The following is a 26,817-nucleotide window of genomic DNA, read 5'->3' as shown; positions in this document are numbered from 1 at the left end:
GATTATGTCATCATCTAAAATGTTAGCATTTTAAAATAAACTTTCCAACTTCGCCATTTTTAACCAGAAAACTAAACCTTTACGTTTCTCCGTTGAAGCCCAAGATCGGTTCTTTCCCCCACATTGAAGCCCAATTTCGGTGGTCGATCAGAGTCAAGTTTCTGCTGGGGATTCCAAATTTCTCTTCCAATTTCCAATTTCCAAATTCTTTCATCTGAATTCATCAATCCCAGACAGATTTTGATCATGGTTTTGTCGCAGAAGCTTCACGAGGCCTTCAAAGGAACTGTCGAGAGGATCACAGGGCCTCGAACCGTCTCCGCTTTCAAAGAGAAAGGCGTTCTCAGTGTCTCTGAGTTCATCATCGCCGGTGATAATCTCGTCTCCAAATGTCCCACCTGGTCTTGGTATTTTCATGTCAAATCTCTCCATTCCCATCATCTAATTTCCTTGATTCCTTATTCTGCGATATTCTAATTTTGTTGTACACTTGTATTCTTCAATTGCTTAATTGAATGATTGTCTCCATTACAAGATTCACTATACTCATCAATTTATATCAACTCTCTTTTCTGAATCCTGTATTTTTTGTCAATTCTGTTTTCGAAGATAGGACATCAAGGTCAGTTAGTCTGTGTCGAACTGTAAGCCTTTCAAATTTTCAATGTAGACTTTGGTGAAGGAATATAGTTAACTCCCTTTCAGTGGATGGTAGAGCTTTGGAATGGTTGGGACAAAACCTTAATGCCCTTTAAGTAAGGACTTCTTCAGAAAGCTTAAGAGGAGAGAGGTCAAAAGGGGTACATAGAAAGTACATTAAATAATAGTGATATCCCATTGGTTTTTCTTATTTTTCTGAAACTATGTCTACGAACTTCTTTGAGAAGCAAGTTGGTAATTTGTTTTTGAAGTATAACATTTAGTGGAACAAAATTAGCGTAGAAATCAGAGCTTCTGTTTGCCAACTTACTTTTAGGTTCTTCGTGGTTGGAAAGACAGCCATAACCCAAATGTTGATTATCCAACATATCTTACGTCCAGTCCTGTACCTTTTTCAGCCGAAGGACAATGTGGATCTTTCCACAATCCCATGAAAACTGACATTATTGGTGTCTCACTTGTACAGTTATACTTTTTATTTTCTCATCTCCTGTATTCATTTAACTCCTTAAGTTCTGAAGGTTTTTTAAATTTGTCTATTATGTGCTAAAATATCTTTTCCTTGTTCATGGTTTTAGGGAGTCGGGTGATCTGAACAAGAGGAAATCATACTTGCCCCCAGATAAACAATTCTTGATTACCAGAAATGGTATAACAGCACAACCTTTAACTTCATTGTTTTGTATGTAATTTTAGAGGTTATGATCAGACTCTTATTGTTTGGCAATTTTGTCATTCGTACCTTGTAGTTTATGTGCTTTTGACATTTACACTTCTCTTTCCCATACCCTTCTATATATATTTACAAAACCTTTCACTAATAAAATAAAAATGAAAAGAGGTTAATGCTCAAAGGATACATATCCTTCTATTGATTTATGGGCATTGCTATGAGATAGTTACATCAACGTGCACAATTTTGCATTTTAGCAGGTTGCTTTTCCTTAAACCTTATGCTTTCTACTCGTTCCCAAAATTTAAGTAGCTCTTCACAATGAGCCTTACACTTGGCAGGGAACGCAATCAATTGAACAACTCAAGTTTTTAAGAAATTTCAGTGGCCAACATGAATGACCTCTTACCCTTGAGACATGATATTCAAGTTTGTATGTATATCTTTTCAAGTAATTAGTGTTTAGCTTAACCTGTTGCTACTTACCAAAAGAATTCTTTTGTAACTCTATCAGCCCCAGTAATGTCATTTATACCTTTAGCAAGTAATGATCTGGCATTATGTTGTGGCTTGTCTATATGCCACTGATGTTTACTATTTTAAACTATCAATTGTATAAATAAATTCGTTTCATCTTGTATCTCTGAGCATTAGTCTCTTTTCATTTCCTTAATGAAAAGTCTCGTATTCTTTTCGAAAAAAAATTATAAAAATCGAATGAATTTTTGGTGTAATATTCTTCATCTTTGTTGAGCCATTATCAAAAATAAGGACGATAGTTCACTTTCTTTCCAGTTCCTTGCCTGCGCCGGGCTGCCTCCGTAGAAGAGGAGTATGAAGCTGCAGGTGGTGAAGTTCTTCTTGATAACGAAGATGGTGATGGTTGGCTGGCAACCCATGGGAAACCAAAGGGTACCTTTATCTATGAGTTTGAAGCTAGGGGTTTACATTAGGTAAATAACATGTGCTCTTTCATGCAGAAGAAAAAAGTGACGAAGAGGAAAATTTGCCTTCCCTGGAAGCTCTTGAAATCAGCAGGACCAAGGTTGTTAAGTCAATTCCAAACTATTTTGGTGGTGAAGATGAAGATGATGTTCCTGACCTGGATGATATTGAAGAAACTGACAATGTTGTTGGAACTGATTCAGTATGTAAATTTTATGAGCAAATGTGGCTTAAAAGTATTCAGTTTTATACAAGGGCCTGCATAACCACTGCCCATCCACCTCTACCCCCACTACCCCAATATAAACAAGAGTTTCGGCTGTATCTAAGTGTTGCAAGTTTGAGCTTTAATCCATGCTCTCTTAATTTGCTAGGCATGGAATGTGGAGAATAATTGGGATCCTTTCTGTGGTATCTCATCTTGAAAGAAGTTTCTTGGTTCCCATCGAGAAAGTTCTTGGTTCATTTTTACCATATACACATGATAACCATTTGGGACTAGAAAAATCTTTATGCTCACATCTTTGCCGTTCTATTTTGATGAGGGTTCACATTTACTTTTTCATTGTAGGCGACTCTTCCCACCTACCAAATTGCCCATGAACCTGATGACGATAATATCCTACGAACACGAACTTATGATGTCACCATCACGTAAGGCAACTTCTTCTATTGCTCTTTTTTTTTTTCTTAATTTTTAAAAATAATTCTATGTAATGTGTTGAATAAAAATAGATCGGAATTCATGGGTTGGGAGGATAGAATTCTTCCGTTCAGCCAATCAAGGAAATTATGGAAAGAAAAAGTAGATGCAATTGGAGTAGATAACACTTGAGGGAGTGAGAAATCCCCAATACGAAATGTGAATTGATTACAATTTGAGATCTCCCATAAAAATTTCCTATCTATGAAATTCTCCTCTTTTTTCTACACAAAATCTCCAAAGTACTGCAAAGATAGGATTAATTCAAAGAATCTTTTCTTGGGAGTAGAGTCGTGAAAGATTTGCATCAGATAGCCCAAATGCAGGTTACTTTCAGTTTGTTTTTCATAGTTTTTCTTAAGAAGAAATCGGTCATCATTAAGAATTTTAGGTAATAATCATTAGGTTATTATTTGGAGCATTGGTGCATTGCTTAGGGAATCAAGTCCTTGCCATTTTTCTTGGTAGAAAATTGTCATCGCTGCATTTGAACTCTTAACTATTAAGAAGTGTGTGGATTTTGCTGTAATTTTTTCTTCTTTTGATGAGGTCGCTCTATTTGGTTCATCTTGTACTTGGGTTTTTGTTGTAATCTTTGAATATTTCATTTATCAATGAAATGGTTTCTTTTAAAAAGAAAAAAGTGTGAATTTATGGCCTAGGATCACAACTGCTGTCAATTCCATTGTTTAGTGTTCTAGAGTAGTTCTAGAGTATCAATCTTTTCAATTTTTTGGTTATAACAGCTCGTCATTTTTTGCAACTTTTAAGGGTTTAGGCATGTAGGTAATTGTTTGGTTTTAAATTTTGTGGTCCTGGGTTAAAATCTTCAAAATTAGGCTTATTGTTGGTGGTCGTGATATTGGCTTCAACCTGAGTGGTCCCGACTCTAAAGTCCTTTTGAGGTATGGTGAATTTCAGTTTGAATTTAAAACCTACTTAATATTAAGGAAAAAGGGGGTCAACTTACCCTCTTGAAAGCAACTTTATCCAATCTATCTGTCTACTATCTGTCCGCTCCTGGGAAAATTATAGATGTCATTGAAAAATGTTTTAGAAATTTCTTGTGGTCTAGACATAGGGACAGCAAGCTATCTCATTTGTTAAAATGGGGGATAAACTGAAAAACCATTGGATGAAGGTGGACTGGGGATCACAGACATTAAACAGGAAAATAAAACACTCCTTGCCAAGTGGATTTGGCAATTTCATTTGGAGAAAGAGGCCCTCTGGAGAATATTAATCAAAGCCAAATACGGGTCCCAACATTTTAATCTCATGGCAGTCAATTACAAATGCATTTCAACTAGAAGCCAATAGAAATACATTCTGCATCAAAAGGGTCTTATCTACAGGAATATTCAATGTGTTATTGGTGATGGCAGCTTTTTGGACCGACGCGTGGTTTGCTGGTTACACTTTTCTACAGACCTTTCCTAAGCTCTATTGGGTGTCCAACTCCAAAAATGCATCTATCAAGGAGGTTTGGAATGCTACAAACTGCTTTGGGTCCCTAAACTTCAGAAGACACCTCAAAGATAAGGGAAATGGAAAAGGAGGAAAGCCCTGAAGGCTGTGAGGTTCTTTTGGAGGATCGGGAGTGGGGATGGATCTTTAATCTTCTTCTTTGTGTGTATTCGAATTTGGTATTTCATTTCCTTCGTACCTAAGCTATCGGACGGCTACAAACTAAATCATGTCATTTTGGGATTTTCAATGAGATTGCAGAATGGGCTGCTTTTACCCATCTCCTTCCAATTTTGAACCTTACTGATATAAAGGATAATTGGTTAGGGAAACTCAATCATTCTGATTTCAATACAAAGCCACTATACTCTTCCCTCTTGACCAATCCACACTCATCTTCGGCCGACTTATTCAAAAAATCATGGAGCTGGCTGCCCGAAGAGAGTGAATTTTCTCCTTTCGGAAATCACAAATTCATGTCCAAACAGTAAGGACAGGTTACAGAAGCACTGCCCATGGATCAACTTATCTCCTTCTTGATGCTGCCTCTGTCGAACAAACAATGAAACTATTCAGCATGTCTTCTTTGACTGCCCCTTTTCTAGAGAGATATGGATGGAGGTTTTTTTCTTCCTTTAATTGGTCTGTTGCTTTTCCAAATGACAGAAAGTTGGCTCCACCTACTGATCAGCTAGACTCCTTTCAAAGCTGTCAAGGATCATCTTTGGTTAAGCATCATTTGTGCTGTTTTGTGGAAGATTCGGGATGAAAAAAAATGCTAGAATCTTCCGGGATAAGAACAAGACAACAAAGGACATTATTGATACTACCATTCAAAATGCTTTTTTTCTTTTTGTGCAAAGATTTACAGGCTATAACAGAGTCATAGTTTTTCTTTTCTTGTTGCAAATTAGAAACACCTTTTGCACACCCTATGAATGGTTTCTTTTTTGTACACCCTATGAACAGGGTCCAATTGTACTTTTGGATATCTTTGGATATTTCATTTAATCAATGAAATTGTTTTTTATCCAAAAAAAAAAAATTAAGGACCCTGGGAAATATTGTTATTAAAGGAGTTTTAGCTTTCCGTGAGACTTTTTCCTGTTGATTACTGTAGGCCATTGGTTTTACCAATAGCATATGAAATAACTCTATATCTATTAATACAAGAGAATAGCCACAGAAAAAGAATATGCTAAAACTATATTTGCAATAGCTAATTGTATGGTATGTATTTTTTGGAGGAAAATTGTATCATATCATGTATGACCTAAAGTAAGGAGGTTCCTTTATGTTCTAGAATTTTGCTTTTTGGGCTTTCAGATAATTGACTAAAAGTTTGACAACGATGCTATTTTTCTCTCATATCAGGTATGATAAATATTATCAGACACCACGTGTTTGGCTTACAGGATATGATGAGGTTTGTATCTGTATATGTGTATATGTATTTAAATGTGAGAACTGATAACAAAATGTTAATTATAAAATTTAATTTTCAGCTACACATCTTGGATACTTGTTCTTAATCTGGGCTCGTTAGTGGGTTCTATAGGTAGAATTGAGTGTGACACTATAACCTTGAAGAAGATCTAGACAATGAATGCAATTGAGTGAAATTGATTTTTAGTTCGTCATTGGTGAATGTTAATTGGTGTGGAATATAAAGTTGAGTTGGATTGTCCTGTTTAATATTCAACTGAGTGACAATTCTTTATCTTCACTTCTTCTTTGTACTTTTCTGTCATATATTTGTCTTTCTAGTTTAATTGCATATTGTTGATTGAAATTTCTTCTTATTTCTTGATTACTTATCCCTTGATAGTCCAATGGTTTTGTATGTTTACTGCTTAATAATGTCGTTTCATCAATTATCATTTCTTTTGAAAACTACAGTATTTTCTGTTCTTGGAGAAAAATATATCGAAGTATCGATATACTATACTGCACCTATGGCTAACTCTATATGCACTGACACTGTTTTCTATAGTGATAATGTTTTCTTGCTGTGTAAGGAATAGAATATAAATTTTTTACATAGGCAGTAATTTGTTTTCTGTTGCTTTGCAAGTTCTTTTAACGCTTTTTTACCCAGCTTCTATTAGCACATACAAATTTAAATCATTGTGAATTATGTCAGTCAAGGATGCTCTTACAGCCAGAACTTGTGCTCGAAGATGTTAGTCAAGATCATGCTCGAAAAACAGTAAGTTTTTACTATGTAATATTTTAGTTGTGCCATCTGGATGAGGCCCATCATTTATTCTATATTATTTTCAGTTGAACTGTATGCTTAGAATTGACTTCTTCTTGTACCTTTTGCTATGCCACGCCATTCAAAGAAATGAGGAGAAACACTAATAATAATCGAGAATTGCTCTTACATCCAAATTCGAGACTTTATAAAATCTGAGAACTTAAATATAACAAACATATGCAGAAGAAGGAAAGAAGAAACAAGCAAACACTTCTTAGTTAGCTAGTAAGCTTTGCCTTTGCCCCCTTTATACAAATTCCTCAATTGGTGCTTCTCTATCTTGTGAAACCTATTTCAAGTTCTGCAGCAAAAAATTCAGATTGAGAATGACAGTAAACGACAGTAACTCACATCTTATCCAGAAAGGAAGGCTCGGCAGTGAAAACATAATATTTTGATGAAACTTCTCAGGTGGAGCAAAAGTTTGAAAAAATATTAACAGGCACAACCTGGAACCCAAACGTATGGTTGGGTTAAGTTAGGTCCATCAACGAAATAGTTGTTTTAAAGTTCTCATATTTTATGAACTTTTCGACTTTGACCCTTGTGGACGCAACAATACATAATTTTACACATGGTTAAGATTACCAACAAGAATCCGCTTTTGGTATTGTATACTGGACTCGTATGGGGTAGTCTGGAGGACCCTGCATTTGTTTCATTGTCTGCAAATTTGTCCTTCCAATTATGTTCTAAATTCAATCTTTGGGATACAGGTGACCATTGAGGACCATCCCCACCTACCTGGAAAGCATGCGTCTGTACATCCCTGCAGACATGGGGCAGTGATGAAAAAGATCATTGATGTGTTAATGTCCCGAGGTGTAGAACCCGAGGTTCACAAGTAAGTATTTTAATCTCTATTTAAAACAGCAGTTCTAGTTTTGGAGACAATTTATGCTAGTCCTGACTATGTATCTCGATCTCCTCGACTTAGTTTTTCCCTTCTATTTTTTGTAGGTATCTTTTCTTGTTCTTAAAATTTGTTGCGTCTGTTATTCCGACTATCGAATATGATTACACTATGGACTTCGATCTTGGTGGCCCTAGCACTCGATAACTGGGATTGATAAGCATTGTGAGCACTAAGGGTTTTAGTTCCTTTCCAGCTTCCAGCATCTTAAATTCATGCTTGTGTACATCTAAATTGCTGCTTCTTGTTGCTTTAGCATTTGATTTATTGGAGAGGATTTTGGGTCAAGTAAATTGCATGCATCGACAGATTCTGTACAGATTATATAGGTCGCTTTTCTTAGTGCTAGTTGCCTACATTGTGCTTAGACTTCACTCTTCAGAACCTTTTAAATAATATTTTCATCATCATCATTGTAAAAATATTTGAACTGTTACTTTGTTCATCTTCCACCTACTTTCTCCTGTTGAAACGAGTCTATTTCTTTACAAAATTCTTGGACTTTTCGATCAGTCATACATACACTTAAAATTTTTCCTAAGCTTAGGTGAAGTTTAGACGCTTTAAAGTTAATTTCTTTTGAAAAGTTCTTAAAACCAGAGATACTATGAAGTGTCAATTCTCTCGACTGACCGAGAAAAACAAGTGAAAGAGACATCTTCCATTCATATCGATTTTGGTTTTTCTGCTGTCCATATAGACTCGGATTGTAAGTTGAGTTACTAAATCGGTGTCTACCATTTCACCGTATTTCATAATACTTCGATATATATATTCCCACCAATGTGATCCCTATTACTGAGGGACAAATCTGTTTGGGATCCTTGACTAAGTCTCAAACACGCCCGTCCCATAAGATACTATGAAGTGTCAATTCCCTTTTTGTTCAATCCTTCGTGTATTTATAGCATTACTACTAGTATAACATCTGGTATAAGTTGGCTCATCCTTGACTCATTGATATAGCGTGTTTATATAAGGTTCTATTCTATGAACTTCGATAATAAACTAGCATTTCTTTCTTGCTTTCAGTGTTTGTTACTCAAATCCAGCCTGACTCTTTGAATATGTTTGAGCGATGCAGATCCGGTTATACATATGTGCGGGATATTTCACATCTGATGTTTCTGCAAATACAGGCTGACCCTCTGCTCCTTGTACATACACAACATGGGGTCTAAATGGTACCCTCTTTGGATATATTTTGTATTTTGGAAGTCCAGTCTTGCCATTGCTTTCTGTCAAGTCTTAGTTTGGGTACAAGAATCCTTTGTGGTGCTTTGTAACATAACATGGAGCTGGCAGTTGCTCCTTCACAGCACATACTATTCAATGGGAATTTGGTGATAGATTGAACTATTGCAGCAAAAACTCATTCCTCTTATTGGGAAAAAGAAGTTGATTGAATGCCATTATTGCCGCATACCTTTTGACAATCTTTGTTCAGGTTGTTGATTTCTAGTTGGCTAGATTGCGAACTAAATCTTCAAGTTCAAATTTACCCTTTAGTTTTAAACTAACAACTCCTTTTGTGTTTCCTTAATAATAACGACCCCTCTTGTCTTGTGTTTTTGTTAATTATGAATTTCTGCTTTTACAATTGATATGTATCATTTTCTAGGATCTAAATAGGGAGATTTTCAAAATTAGGAAAATAAGAAAAATTATTTACACAAATTTTAGACTTCTTTTTATCAGAATTTGACTTTTTTTTTTATTCGACTTTTTTTGTTTTTTTATCCGTAAACATTTTCTATTTAATAAAAACATATAATTACAAACTGTTCGTTTATACTATAACAAAACAATGTCATTGAGGCTTCAAAAGAAGCATGTCTATGAGATTTGAATGATTAGTTCTCTGACTGACATTATGATAAAATGACGTGAAAGTTAGATTGTTGATTGTCATTTGACAAAATATAATAATTTAATACTGTTTCTTTTAGTGAAGTGGCATTTTCTCTCTCTTCTTTTTTTTTCTCCTTCCTCTCCAACTCTCTTTCTTGCACTCATACCACCATGCAACTCCCTCCACCCAACAACCGTCGACGGTGGAACAAAGGAGTCTCCTTAGTTTCAGATCTGAAATGAAGAACTTCTCCTTTCCAAACTGGCCTTCGTCCATTGCAAGAGGAACAAGAAGCGAAATTAATAATTTTTTTGCAAATTAACGAAGTACAATTAAAACAAAACTACCAACAGAGAAGTTCCTCAATTGAGAGGAGACGTTTTAATGAAGAGAGAAGTTCACAATTAACATCGTTAATGTGTTTGATGGAATAAGAGATGATTTCTCAAAACAACATTAATAGAATTGGTTAAAATGTTTTATAATATCGTAAATTATTTTTTAAGTAAATAATAGTTTTTAAAAAGTCCCCCTTTTTTGCTCCACATCCAGAACATTTCATACCCCAGTGGGAAAAGGTTAGTTTCTAATATGAGAAAGGTAAACTTTTCATACACCCAAATACAGTAAAAAAGTGAAAAGATTCTAAAAACCTCTTGTTAGATACTCTGCAACTTCACGTACATATGCATACAACAATTGCCAAGAATGGCCAACCCTAAGATGTCCTTCGGTAGTAGTACCTGCAAGAAATTCAAACTACATCAACACCAACAAAGACATCGTACGGATAGCGAGTGAAGAGAAACGTACACATAGATTTTAATGTTGTAAATGGAAGCATATTTTCGGAGAAGACGTTCCACAGTGTACCACTCGGAGCGATCTGATCCGTCTTGGTAACCAATCCGTGGCATGTGGATTGAAGCTTTTAGAAAAGAAATGAATAGCCACTTCAATAATATTATGACAGAGAAACAATAGGAGACAAGTTTCAGAATCTGAAGATAATTCATCAAACACAAACAGAAGAAAACATGAGAGTACAGCTTGAAAGCAACACTCCCATTTTGTATGCATGACATCAATGGCAAGGCATAGAACAAGAACCAAACATAGAAATGGTTACCAGAATGTTGTGCTGCTGAAGATGATGCCTTTGATATGCAGTTCTCCAAATCTGGAAGAGAAATCTTGCTTCTTGGGACTTTTCGCCTTGGATTATAAGATTGTACAACGGCCAAAGCAAACCATTGAGGAGCATTATCACTCTGTTGTTTGTTGTCATCTGCATTAAGCCACAAGAAGGGAAACAAACAGGAATAAGAGGACAATTTTGGAATATAGTCCCCTCACCCCCCCCCCCACCCCCCCCCCCCCCCCCCAAAAAAAAAAAAAAACACAATTAAACTATTTATTTAGTATATACGGTTAGATTCTGTTGAGCTTCCTTCTGTGAGTTTCTCTCAGAAGAAATATTAAAACATGAGTAGTGAAAAAGCAGTGGGAATAACTAGTTAGGGGTAACCAGGTGCTGCAAACGTTGAATCCTTTGTGTATGTATCTTTGCTCTTTCCACAATATGACTCAATCCAGGACACAATTATTTCCCCCAGTTTAAAACTATAAGGCTGCATTTGGTTTAACTTTTCAAATGTTTTTGATAAAAAAAAATAAGTATTTGATAACCAGTCAAAATAGTTTTTGAAACAATTTCAAAGTGTATTTTTAACCGTTTTTATGAAGATTTTTTTTTTTAAAAAAAAATTAAAACTCTTTTCTTTAGTCATTCCAAACAAGCCCTAAATCAAGAAAACAATTTTAGAAATTACAATATCAATAGCCTTTTTAAGGCTATTCCTCTACCACAATCCATACTCTATGAACTGATTCCTCAAAACCATCCATATGCTCTAAGCTCCCTAACTCTCTATTTATAAGCAATTCACACCTACCTAATTACCATAATGCCACTACTAATATTCCAATTATATTCCCAATTGTATTCTCCACTAATGTGGAAGTAACTTTTAGAGTATAATTATTTTACTTGTAAACACTGGATTACTCCCTAGATATATTTCCTTTTAAGTGAAGCTAGGTTTCAATAAATAAACAGCTTGTACGGTTTCTGTATTCATCACAAATCCTAGCACTGAGAGAGCAAAAGGAAACACTGACCAAGTTTTATGAGATGAACATCACCAAGATGTAGGTCCCCAAATTCAGAAGCTCGTTCATATGCAGAAGGGATGCTTTCAGAAAGTTTTGCCAGCGCATCAAACATTCCGCCATGCCCCCAGCTTCCGGAATCATCAACACAACTGTGAATAGGTACATCAAGCCGATCAGATGAGATCATTCCTCCTCCTCTCCTCCCCACAGAATAAAAAAAACAATAACAATAATAATAATAAATTAAAATAATGAATAAAGAATAGCTTTGCACATAGGCAATGATGGAAATAGTAGATTCTAACCGATGTGCATCTATTGTTAGACATTGCAAGTAACGGCTAGTTTGGAAAACTATTCACTTTACACAATACAGGATAAGAAAGCAAAAAGGCAACAAGATTAACTTCTACGTGGTAGAATAATCAAGGAAACAAGGAAAAAGGGGGGATCATGAATAGATTGCCTTCGTTACAAAGGCATAAACCTCAAACCTGAATATGATGGTAGGCTCGGATATACAATTCACTGTCGCCGATGGATGTGTGCAATCACCATAGACAAAGTAAACAGAGCCAGCATCTGAAATTAGATCACTATCAACAGGTAAGACTGGATCTTCAACAGATAATGAATGGTATCCAAGGGCTTCCCATTTAGATAGTTTCTTTTCTTCTGCTTTCTTCTTTGCAGCCTGAAGTTTTAGACTCTTATCTCTAGATAAAGTTTTCCGGTCTTCCAACTCCTTGATTTGGTTAGCACCAGAATGAGTTGCTTCCTTGAACTTCTCTATCCAAGAGCAATATGACACCTCATCAAGGCCTGGGTCAAAATTGAGAGAGGCAGTACCTTCGCGGATAGAAAGATCACCACCATTAGATAAAGTCATTGGATTAACCAAAAATCTTGCATCATCCTTGTCTGATAATTTTTTATGGCGCAGTGCAATAACTTTTTCAGCCATTGCACTGACATTTGACACCTCAAACTCTCCTGACTTTTCGTCGTCTAGTTGACCTTGATCAAAAACATGTAACCCAAATATGATAGATCGCAAGTCACTAGTTTCATTCACTGCAATTTCTTCTGCTTCCTGATCAATATAATCTTCACCCATAACCTTTTGGCTAAGTTGCAGCTTCCTTTCTGCCCTTCGCATAATAACCTGTACAAAGAAACTAAATAAAAAATGACTAGACCATGCTTGTTTTAAGTATTATGTGGCAAATCTTACTTCTTCGACAGTTTGGGATGTAACTAGGTTTATAGACAACACATGATTTATTTGACCAATTCTGTGTGCCCTTTGTAAAGCTTGCTTGTCCACCTGAGGATTCCAATCTTGTTCATAGAATATAACCTACAACACAATGAACATTAATGAATAAACAAACTTGAGTAATAACAATTATATTGTGTTCATCAAATATAACCTATAATATGATGCACATTGATGATAAAACAAGTTTTAAGTAATAACAATTATAAAAGCACGTGCTTGGATGAGAACGTCAGTATAAAATGTGAGGCTTCTAGTTTGCATAACAAGTGTTGTGTTAATTGAAAATTGAAGGTAGAATACTGGCAAGAAATTAGTCCCATTTGGTTTTTGAAAATTAAGCTTATAAAGACTACTCTACATATTGAATTGTTTGTTAGGAGCGTTTTTTTTTTAAAAAAAAAAAAAATCAAGTTTTGAAAATCTAAAAAGGTAAATTTTGAAAACTTGTTTTTGTTTTTTTAATTTTGCTAAGAATTCAAGTATTTAGTAAGGAAAATGAAAAGCATGGCAATGAAGTTGTCAGAAAATATAATTTTAAAAAACTAAATGGTTATCAAATGAGGCCTAAACAAATTATTCTAACAGAGTTAATTTGAGCATGTACAATTAGTCAAATAGCATTGCCAAGAATTATTTAAGGATATTGAACAGGCGTAGTGGAGGCTTTAAGGAGTTCGAGTTCTTTCGGATGAGAAACCAAACCTTCATTGAAACGAAAACTTTGAAAAAAAAAAAAAAATACAAGAAACCTACCCCTTTTTCTAGGTCCAGTCAAGGGGTGGATACTTTTCATCCCCACCATAAGGAATCCTAAAACTTACCATGAAACGGACTCCAATTCAAGAGGATGAGACCTAACTACAACAAAGCAGAGAGACTTGAGCTCACAACGAGGTATTGAATCTCACAATATCCCATACCTCAAAATTAGACATCTCCAAAACCCTAAAAATACGTCCATTCCTCTCAAGCTATAAACTCCATAAACAGCAAAAATACAAGCCTGCCAGATGACTTTACGACTAGAAGTCAATTAGAAAGTCGGATCTAATAGAGCCTGTAGGTCTCAGAAAAGTTACAGACTACAGAGGATGACCGTCAACAAAAACTAAAATTCAGAACAAAGAACTTCAGCAATGGTTTTTTTGGTAACATTGGTATGTAGAAGGCAGTAGTGTGAAGGTGGATGATGATCCTAAATTACCCTTCCATAAAACTAAAAACAATAAGCAACAAGAATATAAGCAAAGAAAGAAAAAGGAATAAATATTATACTAGTACTTTAGATACGTTTGCCCAATGTAGGTTACTTCCTATCGTCAATGGATTCAGAAGTTTTGTATTAAGTTTTACTAAAATGATGAAGATTACAGCCACAAAAGAAAAAAAGAAAAAGAAAATTACACCTCTCAAGAATGTCACCTTTCAATTTCATGTTGACCCTTGTCCCACCAATGTTGAGTCTTTTTTTCTATTTGTTCCCTAATTTTCTTTTTAATTTCAATGTCATTCTTTATATATTTGATTTCTTTTTCGATCATGTTTTTATTGTCACAAATTTAGAAAATTAAAACTTGCTCGATTCATATGAACTAGCAATGAGCAACTTATTCAAACCAGAATTGCTGGTTGTTAAAGAAAATTGACCTAATAAAATTTACTGTTTTTTAATTCATATAAAACATATACAAAGTTAAAGCTCACTGTATCAGCGGACACTAGATTCAAACCAACTCCCCCGGCTCTTGTAGAGATCAAGAAAACAAAAGCATCATTTGGGGTTGTTTGAGAACTCCCCCCCGCACAATTCAAGCTGAAGCTCCTGATTGCAGCAAAACGCTCTTCAGCTCGAATTGATCCATCAAGACGCTCATAGGAAAAGTTCCGCAACTCCAGGAAGTCCTAATATGTGAGAAACATGATAGATGTTTTAACTTTAAGCATAAAATCCTTTCTTACTTTCTTCTTTTGCTAAATAAAAAATGTATGTTAATTTCTGAAGGTGTTCAGAGGAACCTCAAACCTGTAATATATCAAGTGTATGAGTCATCTGAGCAAACAAGAGAACACGATGTCCAGAATCATGTAGTTTCTGAAGTAGTTGATCAAGAACCACAAGCTTGCCACTTGCCTGATTAGATGAACCAAAAGCAATGGGAAAGTCAGAAAACGCAGAAACCAAAGATGGAAATTCTCTAATGTTTGGATCATATGAGACAGAGAACTAAAGTCTGCTTCCTTTAGGATCAGGCAAACGTATTTTGACAATAAGAATAAGCCCCAGTTCCTTTTTCATTTTTAGATACAAATTCCAAAGTACAAAAAGGTAGGCAGAAACTGGCTATTAAAAACTTTATCAATATCAATCACTCACATTAATGAGATTAAAAAATAAAATGGTAAATTATACTTTTAGTTCTTCACTTCATGTTTGTGTCTATTTGATTCCTAAATTTTCAAAATATACAATTTAACCTAAAATTTTCCAAAAATAGTTCCGTTTGATTTCTATTGTTACTTTTCCCTTAGATGCAAGAGCGAAAAGCCTACCGGACATTTTCTTACTTTTGTAATATGAATAACGCTGAGATGACATTAAAAAAAATTGTTTTTATTTTATTTATTTTTTTAAGAGACGAAATTGTTGCTAATATGAAATTACATTAAGGGGGAGCACCCCAATCTAAGGGAGTTACAAAAAAGCCTCTCCAATTCAATCATGCAGAGGTCAAGCTATTAATGGAAGATGGGAGAGAATTCACACCAAGAAGCCATAAAGAAAACTCTAGCATCAAAACGAACAAAAATGTTTCCTTATCCTTGAAGACTATTGACATGGAAAAACAAAGAGATTAAATCACATGTTTTTGAAAATTCCCAGAGCAAATAGAAACAAAAACTGAAAACTGGAGGATTATAAATGTAATGCACCCAGACGGTTATATTGAAAAAGAATTTTTTGGAAAAAAATAAAAAAGGGCTACTTCTACTCTCACAAAATAAAGCCAATGCAGGCTACTCGCCTCCCCCTTCTCTCACTCCTCTACAAATGCACAAACACATACTAAGAAAAGAAAGAACAGGCTACCTGAACCAGGTGCTCTCCTTCTTCGTAAGGTTCAGGCTCAATACCAGGAAACAGATAAGGATGGCTACAGGCTTTTCGAAGTTGAATCACCTGCCAAGCAAGAGCTAAAATATTCAATCACTATTCACAGTAACAAAAGGACCCAGCAAAAGAGTCTGTGATTGTCTGGTCAATAAAAGTATTGTCACAGATTAGAAAATGCAAAACAAAAATTACCCTATCCAAAAAAAGCTGTAAAAAAATAACAAAATAGAAGATAATTTGTTAAATGTTAAGTGGGTCAGTCATGTAAAACTTGTTGCCGTCGATTATTTCATTCAACTGGAAACACCTAGAATGGGGCAAGGAATCACACTCACCAAAACAGCTATTCACCTCCCATTACTGAAAGAGACCGAAAGTGAAGCATGGAAGTTCAAGAAAATGACATACAATATTCTGCAAAGATTGGTGGTTTGAGGATCCAGCAGAAAGGGCAAGTAGTTTAGGCAGCTCCTTCTTCAATAATGACATGTAGACCTTCCTTTGAAGATTTACCAAGGGTACCATCCTATGACCAAAAATAATCAGACATTAAACTAGTTATATGTGTATCTACAGACGCAGTTAGCACAATGCTTACACTGTTGTCTCAGTAAGTGGTGGTAGCAACAAAACTCCAGATTCACTAAGCTTGGTTTTTGTTCTTCTCAGAAGGAAGACTGATAGTACATACTTTAAACTCTTAAAATGTCCATTTCCTTTCATTTTTCCATGATCTGTAAATAACAATACAACACTCTAATGAATTGAGAAAGAACGTTGTTTCCTTTTACCTCCTACAACTGTGTAATCCAAATTGAAATCATATCATGAACATTACACAAACAAAGCTGAAAGAAATATAAGAGGGCTCGATTTGAATTAGAATTTCCAATACTTCAAGCAACAGGAAACTAGATATGTAACGTTAGGTAAGTGTAAGTCCAAGTCATTCTTATGTTCTAATTATTTTTCCATCTCTGCAGAAATCGAGATTATATACCAAGAACATTTCTACAATATTCATTTCTAACCAAAGAAATTTTCTATTTATGTCATAGACTCGTACTTAATTATCAGTCAAAACATTATAGAGTAGCATATAGATTCTTTCTTTAACATCTCAGAGGGATCGGAAGGAGGAGGGGAAAAAATTAAAGGTTCCAACAGAAGGTAAGATGGATTACCTAAAGTAAGATCTCCAGTATCCTTGAACGTAGAAATAAATTGATTGAGTGTACCAAAGACTGAAGGCATGCAAAAATGCAATAAAGCCCAAAGTTCGCTGAGATTGTTCTGAATAGGAGTTCCAGTCATCAATAACCGCCTTGGGATAAGAAAACGCTCTAGAAGTACATTGTACAGAACCTGTTTCCACATAATATTATACATCTAAGCAATAAGAACTGCAAAAGAGGAAACGCTTTATTTCCAATCAGCAAGTAATTTCAAACACCCAGAAATTAGCTAACTCAAATGATTAGATAGTTGAACTTGTCTACTCGAAATGAAGAAATGTTTTTTAGAGAAGTCGAAATGAAGAAATGTTAGACAGATTACCATGGCAAGATCACATTTCAATTTCACGGACAGTAACACCCAATTCAGTAGCCATTTGTAAACAGATCAACCAACATCATATGAATTGAAGGAACTAATATTTAAGTTCTGTTCATAATCTTACATAAGTGGGAGAAATTTGAGAGAAACGCCTCAATGATATTTCATTAACTCAACATACAAATGGGAAACACACCTAAAAAGTGTCAAATTATAAAAAGAACAAGTTTCACTTTACAACTTCGAAGTTTACATAACTACACAATTGGAAATTTGGGCAAAAAATAAACATCTTTAAATAAATGGGCAAGAATATTTGGACGGTTGGACTAATTTGCTTCAACACTTCCTTCTAGGTCTGAATTACATGAGAATTAGTTTTATTACAATTTTCCATTTCTTAAGAACTGGAGTTCTCGCAATTGGCAATGTTATCTGTTCTTATGTTATATAGTATGATGTACTATGTAGCTGCTTTTCTTGTCCCCTGATATCCCTTTTAAATAGCACAATTAGTCAAGGAATGGGCTCCAATCAAGCAAAACAAGACCTAAAGAGTAATTACAAAAAATTCTACACATAGAAAACATAGAGGCGTGTGAAATCTAGAAAGGAACCACAACTCCCCCAATGGTTTTTTTATTTATAGAACTCCCTCAATGATTTTTCAATATGCTCTTGCAGTTGTGTTGGTTGTTCATTTTTTCTTTAGGCATTCTGTTGAGACTCGTCTTTACTCTTGTCAAGGGCTATTTAGTTGTTTGTCTGAGAATATTTGTTCCTTTTGTGTTGCAGATTTCCAGCAGTTGCTTTCCATTTTTGGTTTCCGCAAAGACTTTCTGTATTGCAGAATTGTTTCCTTTTTGGCCTCCCTTTTATATCCGTCTTTGTAGGCCTCCCCTCTTTGTATGCCTCCTAGGGGTAGCCAGATAACTTGTAGAAATACAAGTTATTTATACTGTTTTATTTAGATATTGCGACTAAAAGAAAGAAAAGTTGCGTCGATAGTATAGAAATTGGCTAAGAAATGCGAGAATTATAACTTGTCGTCAATAACCCACTAACACCATTGCGATGGTAGAATAGAGTGTTTCAATTTCTGTTTTGCAGGAAATGGCATGCGTTAATGGCTCAAAGATAAAATAAACGCATCTACGTCGCATTGCGCCCATCATTCAGGAATGAAGAGATGATCAACGCAATGACGGCATATGCGACAATCGATCAAGAGCTTAGCGATCAACGCAAATTCAACTGCATGCGGTAATAAAAAATAACGCCGCATGCGACAATCGATCAAAGATGTAAAGAGCAACGCATTTACGAAGGATTCTAACAAATGTACAGCTTTCAATTGTGCATTTCTGATGGGTTGATTGTGTAACAGAAAGAATATTCACTCCGCCATTTCAGGAACTACCATAACCATAAAGTGGGGACCACGAAGTCAAAGAGCCAAGCTTCACTTATAAATAGCTTCTGCAAATTCATTGAAAAATATACTTGAATACATAGAGACCTGCATATATCGATTCTGAGAGAGAGACTGGTCTGAAGCGACTGTCCAGAGTAGATGAGGGATAATCAAGAGACAAGGTCGAGAGGTGAGTCTCCGAGCAAGGAATCCTTCCAATCCCTGCCGTTGAAGCTCTGTGCGAAGGTCATTTCTACCAGAAGAGCAAGCCTGAGAGGGAAGCTCTCCTCTCCATTTCTACCACACACCGGGAAGCAAAACCTCCGTTCAGGATCTGTGTCAAGACGTTGACACTCCTTCTGTATTTGTTTCTAATCTCTATTTCATCACTTGTATTCATCTTCTTAATCTTTCATTCACACCATGTATCGAATGCTTAATCTTAGTATTAAATGGTGTAATCATTATCATTATCATCTCTCTGTCTATTTTCGTTCATCCATAATCCATTTTCTCCATGATGTTTTCCTAATTCCCTAGGTAATTAGCAAGAATTAAGCAAGTAAATTAATTTGTGTTAAGGAAATAATTGAGTTTAGCTAAAGCATGCTCGATGGCATCTTCACCTGTGAAAGCAGGAGTGAAGATGTTATTCTGCCTATCGAGAGAAGGTTGGAAGAATGCGTTAATTAAAGCGAGAAGTACTTTCAGAGATGGAAGCAACCTTGCGTTCAACACGTTCATCCCTGTTTCACCATAGAGATATGGAAACACGGTCGATCACCAAGAGGTGTACGCCAAGGGAAAGTGGAACCTTAGTTGCATCTTTAACGCGATTGACAAACTTGCGTTGTTTTTACTAATTACTCTTTTTATTTCTGATTCATCCATAAAGACTTGCCATCGCATACCATGATCCTTTGTATAACTTCACAGTCAATCTCGACCTCAGTATCATGTATCATGTATCTTGTATCATATTAGCTTAGGATTTTATTTTATCAACACAACTTTATTTTATTAACGCAATTTTATTTCATCGCAATTTATGTTACTGTATAAACAACCATTCTTTATTAATTGTAAGAACCGGTCACATATACCACATGAGTAACACATTAACGAAAACAATCCTTGTGTTCGACCTCGGATTATTCTAGAAACTTGCGTTGGAATTATACTTGGTTTCAGCGCAAGGAAACTTGTGACACACATTACTCCATCGCATACTACAAGCATATCATTAACAACGCATATATTTACACGTAGTGTGCATAAGCGATAACACAGCATAACATTCCATCTACATTCTATTTCTATGTCATCAAGTTTATGGCAACATGAGCTTGCATGATTCATTCATTCACATTCATATTTGTTCACATGCTGTAAGATATAAATTTAGCATTACAAGTTTATGGCGCTGTTGCCGGGGATTGGTAATGGTTGGTGTTGAGTACTTTTGTGGTATGTTGCAGGACAGATCTCTTTGTACTGTCTGTTTATCACGAAGAGCAGGCTGACGGTTTATGAGTACTGGAACCGATCCAGAAATTCTAAACTGACCCAGAGATCAAGTGTATTTTTCGCGCAGGAACACATCAGAAAGAAATGTGCAACGCATTCTCCATACCTGGTGTGACTCCCGAAGGAATTAGATTATATCTCTTCCCGTATACATTGCGGGATGAGGCAAGGAGGTGAACAATGTCCTTGATGGTATTGTGCAGGCAAGCTTAACCGCCTGCAGAGGTGTGGATTGCGGTAATCATGTGAGAAATTTCTTTCAATCAGCATCTCTAAAATCTATGTTTAAATGTTTTCTTTATTGCTTTATGCATTACGTTATTTATTGCTTTCTTAAACTAGCTTTTATGGCTTTATGAATTTACTCTTCATTTAATTCAATTGCATTAATTTCCGTGAGTTATTTCAATTCCCTTATTTTCTGCATTAATTGCGTTGTTTTAAATTCTCTATGAATGATTGTTTAAAATAAAATGAAGACCGCAAAGTCCTAGCGACTTGCGTTGATGGAAAACAAAATATATATATATATAATAATGATAATAATAACAACAAAAAAATAATAATAAATCAACATCTGGTATGCATTGCGATGATGAGTGCATCTTGTGCTAACTAGATACACTTTGCGTCCATCTAACCCAAATGCATTGCGCTGAGGGGTGTGTTGCGCTCGTATGTATTTTTCGCTCGTCCTCAGCGAAAACGCACTATGTCAAGGTAGTGTTGTGCCAGTAGAAATACAGTGCGCCCGTCCTCCAAAAATGCGTTGAGTTGAGGGGGGTGTTGCGCTGATACATGCGTTGTTGCCCGTCCTCTGCAAATATGCATTTGCGGTAACAGATACATTACGTTAATCTTTAACTTTGCACCCATCCGAGTAAAATACAAAGGATAATTTCACTCACTATTGCTATTGTCTAGAAGCTATTTCTTGATTCTTTGTACATGCTCAAATTTTGTATTGCGTTATTTGTAATTCTTTGTATACTTGGTTAATTTTGAATACAACTGAGTAACAATTCTTTCCGTATGCGTTAGCCTCTTATTTATCATCCTTTGTCAATTATTGCGATGTTCTTTATCTTTTATTTCGCGTTATTCATTACGCTGCCATCATGAATTATATGTATAACCTTAGAAACATTTTCCACACTTTGTATTTTCTGACTAACACTTAGATAATTCGTAGCAATAGTACTGCTTTACCTTTTATCCTTCAAAACTCTGCTCAAACCTTCTTTTCAAAATTTTGACCAAGTGTTTTGTCTCTTCTGTCCAAAACAACGCAATGAGGACCTTGCGCATCTCTAAATTTGGGGGTGGTGGATGCGGTCATTAAAAAAAAAATGCGTTCATTACCAAAGGGAAAAAAAAATTCATATAGACTCCAATGTCAGCACAAGGGAAATTCCAAAACAATCCCAACCTGATAAGAGTTAAGTTGTGAAAGGAATCTGCTTGTAGTTGGATATTCGCATGACACCCGTGGGAGCAAGCCAAAACGAAGGTGGGTTTCCAAGAACGACGCAATATGAAGAAAGAAAAAAAAATAAGAGAAAAATAATAAGAATATAAGAGACAACTCCTCTGACCAGCAAAAGTTAAACTTAGCTGAAAATCAAGAGTTGAAGTTGAGATTGGCACACAACCATAGTTGGAGTTCGCATGACACCTGTGGGAACAAGCCAAAACGAAGGGTGTAACCATGATCAACAGTCTCTAATAAAATAACGCAACCCGACCACCGCATTCAAGACGCATCAAGTTGTTTTTGCATGAAGAGGTAAACATTCTTTTCAAAACAAGAAAGGAATTTTTAAGTAGAGATTTGTTGTATAAAAGAATAAAGTAGGGCTTGTTTATGAATTATCAAGGATAGAAAGAAATTGCGTTGTTAAGCGATGTTGCCTAGGATGAGCATTCGGAGCAACCAATCGACGCAAAATTTAGGATAAGAACTGAACAATATTGCCTTAGTAGAAGATATGCTTGAGGACATAGCCCTTTTGATAATAATGATTGTTGAAGAGTGAAAAGAAAAAGGGAGATTGTGTATGCTTGTTGTAGCAGTGTTGCTTGGGTTTTAGTTCAACCATCAGAAAGTTCATGCTACTTTGGTTGTTCAGTGAAAAAGATAACGAACGTTCATTCTTTTGTTGAGTGATACAGTAGTTAGCGAGGAAAACTCTTTCTTAGAGGGAGCCTAGGCATCTCAAACATGAGAGGAAAAGAATTATGATGTTTCAAGAGGAGTCTCAAGTTTACAGGGACCCTAAACGTAATGTGCATCAAGAGAGGGAATCTCAAATTTAGGGAGAGCCAAACCTCTACATCAGTAGTAACCTCTTTGTGAGTCTAGATAATGTGTATTATTAGATAAGTATTCTTGTGTAATCACTTAACTCTATTAGTGAAGTTATTTTTATCGGACACGCTATCCCCGTGGTTACACCGAACTAGATTACCATTTTCTGTATGTTCATTCTTCTATCTTGTTCTTTTGACTATCTGTCTCATATCCTGTCTTTGACATTGTGTTTGACTTGTGGATTTCTTTAGATTCGCCTATTTTTCACAATACCTCAAAAAAAAATTATTGTTCCTTTCTCTCAAATATCCAACAAAATAGCACAAAGACAAGCAAACCAGAGTCGGGTACCTTTTCCTGAAAGGGGGAATGGGTAAGAAACTCCTCCAACATGAAACTGAAGCTCCTTAGCCTAGTCAAACTAACAGAAAATGCCTCGAAGAATCTATACCAAAGAGACCTAGAATACTAACACATCCAAAGAAGGTGATTGAGGTCCTCGACAGCTTCCCTACAAAGAATACAACACTAAGGTCCAGTCAACTTGGACAAGAACGTCTAAACATGATCCATAGTATTCGCCTTGCCAAGGACAACCTGCCACACAAAAAAATTAACCTTCTTTGAAATGTTCCTCTTCCAAAGAATGGAGAAGATGGGAGTGTTTCGAGATGAGGACGAACCTACCCGACAAGAAAACCCATTCAAAGGACTAGGGCTCCAAAGCTAAAAGTCACTTCTCCCTTGATAGAGTGACATCACCATTACCAATTAAAGATAGAAGGGCAGGCTATAACATCGTTAGCCTCCTTATCATATGGGGAACAACAAAGACCAAGGCAGATTGAGGAAGAGTTCCTAGAAGTAGAGAGGATTTGATGCCACAAAATAGAACTTGGCATTCAACAAAGGACAAAGATAAGAGAACACCACGTAGAAGGGGCTATCCCCTAGCCACTTGTCTTCTAAAAGTAAGTACTAAACCCATCACCCACAATACAATTAATGAATAGAGAAAAGAAAGGGAGGCTATCCCCTTACTTTTTCAAACTGTAATTCCCTTCACAATATTTTTTCCTTGATTCTTAAACATAACTCCTTTCGCAAATTAGGAATAGCATATGTTCACAAGTAAAAGAGGTAGCATATGATGCCTTTACGTACACTTGAAGGGTTTTTAAGTCTCTGTGCTTCATCAATGACAGCATACTGCCAGGGTATCTGAGAGAGGAAATCCTGATCCATCAATGCTATGTCATATGTTGTCAACAGAATGTCGAAAGGAAACAACACCTATCAAAAGTTCCAATAACTTCACATATCATAAACAGAACCAATTCAAATAAACCTCCTCTTCAAGGAGATAAGGCATACAATGTCATCAAACTCACATCAGATACAGGTTGCTCTGTTGCATGCTCAAACATACGCCTGCGCACATTTCGTCTAGTTTCTTTATCTCCAACATATTGAAGAACATTTAAACATGGAGCAAATTTGATAATCTCTGATACCCAACCATCTGTCACGCTTAGAGGACATAATACCACTATGGAAAAACATGAAAACGAAAAAGCATATCAATCCAAACCTGTGCAAAAGAAACTGATAACCTGTGCAAAAGAAACTGATCGACGGTTTTTAAAATCAATAATACAATACAATAGAAAACTGTACTGAACTCACAAAATGGTGCCGGTGATATTTGATGGACCTTCAAATAACTAAGAAAAGAAATAGCTTGCAAGGTTTTGCCTAACCCCATCTGTTCATAATTCATTTAAAGAGGTATATAGAATAGAAATCGAACAACATGAATAAAACTTAAAAGGAAAGATCAATTATTTTGTTCTAAAATTTTAATAGATAAACCAATATGATAAAAGTGAAAATGATAAAAAGAACCAAAGGTGTGACCAATTAATCTAAGCTAACTAAGACTCAACTAACCTAAAACTCAAAAGGATGTTGAAGAAGCTCAACTAGAGACCATTCCAGCCAGTGTACTTGCTACCGAAGTAATTTATTATAAAAATGTAAACTTTCTCTTCGACCCTAGTTTGAACTCAACACCACAAGACCAAAAGACTAGAGTAAAAGAAAAGAATTAATTTTCTGCACTACTACTGAAAAACATCAGCCTTTAGCATTATCGTCATCAAGAGGGAAAGAAATGAGAGGCAACATGACATACAGTGAAAGAGAGTTTCATTTGGGTTGCCAATAATGTTCGCTTGGAAGCATTTAACGGAGCCCTCCTTTTGCTCAACCTTTCTAATTTTCCATTCCACGAATGGGTATGATAATATAATATTAATGAGAAGTAAAAATTTTATGCTACTAAAATATCCTCTCCCATGGTCAGATTGTCATGTTGTCACAAGAAATGTGTTTATGCAACATCATAAATTTCATATAATATTATGGTATAGTATATCATCTATTACAACATACTTTTCCCATTTTAAACCATCGCCTCACTTCAACTTAAGGATACAGTTTGTGCATTTCTCACCTCCAAAAAAAAAAGTTTGCAGAATCAACATTGCACATCAAAAGTGCCCATGCACAATCCTAAATTTTAAGGATTATTTTCAAGCATAAAGTACTCTGTAATCTGTAAAGCAACCGCACTCCAACATCATGATGGTAAAGAAACCATACCTCATCACCTGGAGGGGAAAGAAAAATCATTATCGACTTGTACTTTCCAATCAAAACATAAGTCGTAAACTGCATATAGATGTGAGGTCAACCATGGGAAAGGATCAATTTATGAGATGCTGGAAACATATAAAATACTTGCAAAAAAAATTCACTCGAAATTCTAGGTTCATGCAAAATAGAGTTTCTTTTAACAAGCTAACCCACTCTATAGTGAATTGAAAAATTAAGTACTTTCTAAAAAGTCAGTACAGCGCCAAAACAGCTCAAATCCTAAAAGTGGGAAGATGCAAACATTAACAAAGAAAATAACTTGTAAACAAAGCTTATGCACACATAATTTATATATGAGATGGTTAACCTTTACAGTGCACCAATTTTTAAACTTAGAGCAAAATTCAACGTGCCAACAAAACTCAAATTTCAAATAGGTTATTTGTTTTGCGAAGTTGCAAAAATCAGATAATATAATTACAAACAGATAGAAAGCATGGATAAAGTATTAAGTGTGGAAAAACTTTAGCGTCATAGGCCATAAACAGAGCACATTCGAGTCGAAGGTACAAAACTCACTAGAGTAAATTTCTAGAACGCAAAAACCACAATAAGGCCAGAAATTTTTATTATATTAAAGATTCGGTTACGAATATAGAGTATATTTTCAGTCATAACATTGGTTATCAAATAAATGCAAATAGGAGAAATGATGAATTATAAACTAAAGAAGCACAGTCAAATTCTGGGATTGTTAGTTGACTAATGAACTCGCCAGTAGATTCTACTCAAATTAACGACTATTAAACAAGAATTTGATCAAATTTCTGCGGCTAGTGCGAAATGAAGAGATAATTTTAAAAAATAAATAAAGGAAGAGTATAGACGAAACTAGTTTCAAATTGTACAATAAGAAAATTGAGGCTAATCAGCTCATTCAACATCAATAATTCCTAAAAATGAGATGGAAGTGTAACCGAGAATAACGTTGACGCCAAGATGATATCGCCGAATTAGCCATAGAACTCCTTCAACTTGGTAGGGTTTCAGAGTCGCCGTAACTCCGAAGTCCGGACAAGATTCCGGCGAGTTGTCGGAGCCAGAATCGTGGAGAAGTATGAGCTTCGCCGCCGCTTTTAGCCTATTCTCGTAATTCATCTCTCTCAAGTCTTCGCCAAAAAGAAACGTGCCAATGAAGAATGGACGGTGGATTCAACCGCTCTACGACGTGCTCGGAAATTTTTCCGATCAAAGGTCGCGATGAAGGAATAGAGATCGACACGTGTATGTCAGCGTGCCTACGGAGAT

The 26,817-nt window shown here is 35.6% G+C and overlaps 2 protein-coding genes and 1 long non-coding RNA gene across 7 annotated transcripts; 1 reads left to right on the top strand and 2 right to left on the bottom strand.

Annotated features, from left to right (window-relative positions):
- On the top strand, positions 1-8,992 carry LOC120068453 (autophagy-related protein 3-like). 3 transcript variants are annotated; one of them, XM_039020232.2, is made up of 10 exons: positions 1-407; positions 1,239-1,309; positions 2,129-2,245; positions 2,314-2,480; positions 2,850-2,932; positions 5,823-5,874; positions 6,592-6,657; positions 7,425-7,552; positions 7,669-7,786; positions 8,706-8,992. In XM_039020232.2, the coding sequence occupies exons 1-9, from the start codon at positions 247-249 to the stop codon at positions 7,766-7,768; spliced, it is 945 nt and encodes a 314-aa protein (XP_038876160.1). In that variant the 5' UTR covers positions 1-246; the 3' UTR covers positions 7,769-7,786; positions 8,706-8,992. The 3 variants fall into 3 exon arrangements, with proteins under 3 accessions (XP_038876160.1, XP_038876161.1, XP_090163913.1); XM_039020233.2 differs by having other exon boundaries at positions 23-407; positions 8,654-8,992; XM_090307787.1 differs by lacking the exon at positions 7,669-7,786 and having other exon boundaries at positions 23-407.
- Positions 6,756-26,817, bottom strand: ASG3 (SNF2 domain-containing protein / helicase domain-containing protein). 3 transcript variants are annotated; one of them, XR_005479208.2, is made up of 16 exons: positions 24,538-24,772; positions 24,243-24,400; positions 24,016-24,144; positions 17,227-17,407; positions 16,641-16,776; positions 16,451-16,568; positions 16,019-16,108; positions 14,954-15,061; positions 14,635-14,832; positions 12,883-13,008; positions 12,143-12,813; positions 11,655-11,797; positions 10,603-10,761; positions 10,287-10,401; positions 10,127-10,216; positions 6,756-7,009 (listed from the first exon to the last, which is right to left on the bottom strand). XR_005479208.2 is itself a non-coding variant. In XM_090307786.1 (16 exons), exons 1-16 carry the CDS (start codon positions 26,665-26,667, stop codon positions 10,192-10,194), a joined length of 2,625 nt encoding a protein of 874 aa, XP_090163912.1. In that variant the 5' UTR covers positions 26,668-26,817; the 3' UTR covers positions 9,915-10,191. The 3 variants fall into 3 exon arrangements, 1 of the variants encoding a protein (XP_090163912.1); XR_005479207.2 differs by lacking the exon at positions 6,756-7,009 and adding an exon at positions 9,396-9,739; XM_090307786.1 differs by lacking the exon at positions 6,756-7,009 and adding an exon at positions 26,481-26,817 and having other exon boundaries at positions 9,915-10,216; positions 24,538-24,618.
- LOC150032201 (uncharacterized) lies at positions 21,221-22,101 on the bottom strand. Its single transcript, XR_016525058.1, has 3 exons — positions 21,970-22,101; positions 21,750-21,850; positions 21,221-21,357 (listed from the first exon to the last, which is right to left on the bottom strand). It is a non-coding gene; the product is annotated as an uncharacterized LOC150032201 (long non-coding RNA).

The sequence above is a fragment of the Benincasa hispida genome, chromosome 12 (assembly GCF_027475165.1).
Source record: "Benincasa hispida cultivar pf3 chromosome 12, pf3_genome.v1.1, whole genome shotgun sequence".
Classification (NCBI taxonomy): Eukaryota; Viridiplantae; Streptophyta; class Magnoliopsida; order Cucurbitales; family Cucurbitaceae; genus Benincasa; species Benincasa hispida.
Note: the sequence above shows the minus strand (reverse complement) of the source record. Positions and strands in the feature narration are given on the sequence as shown.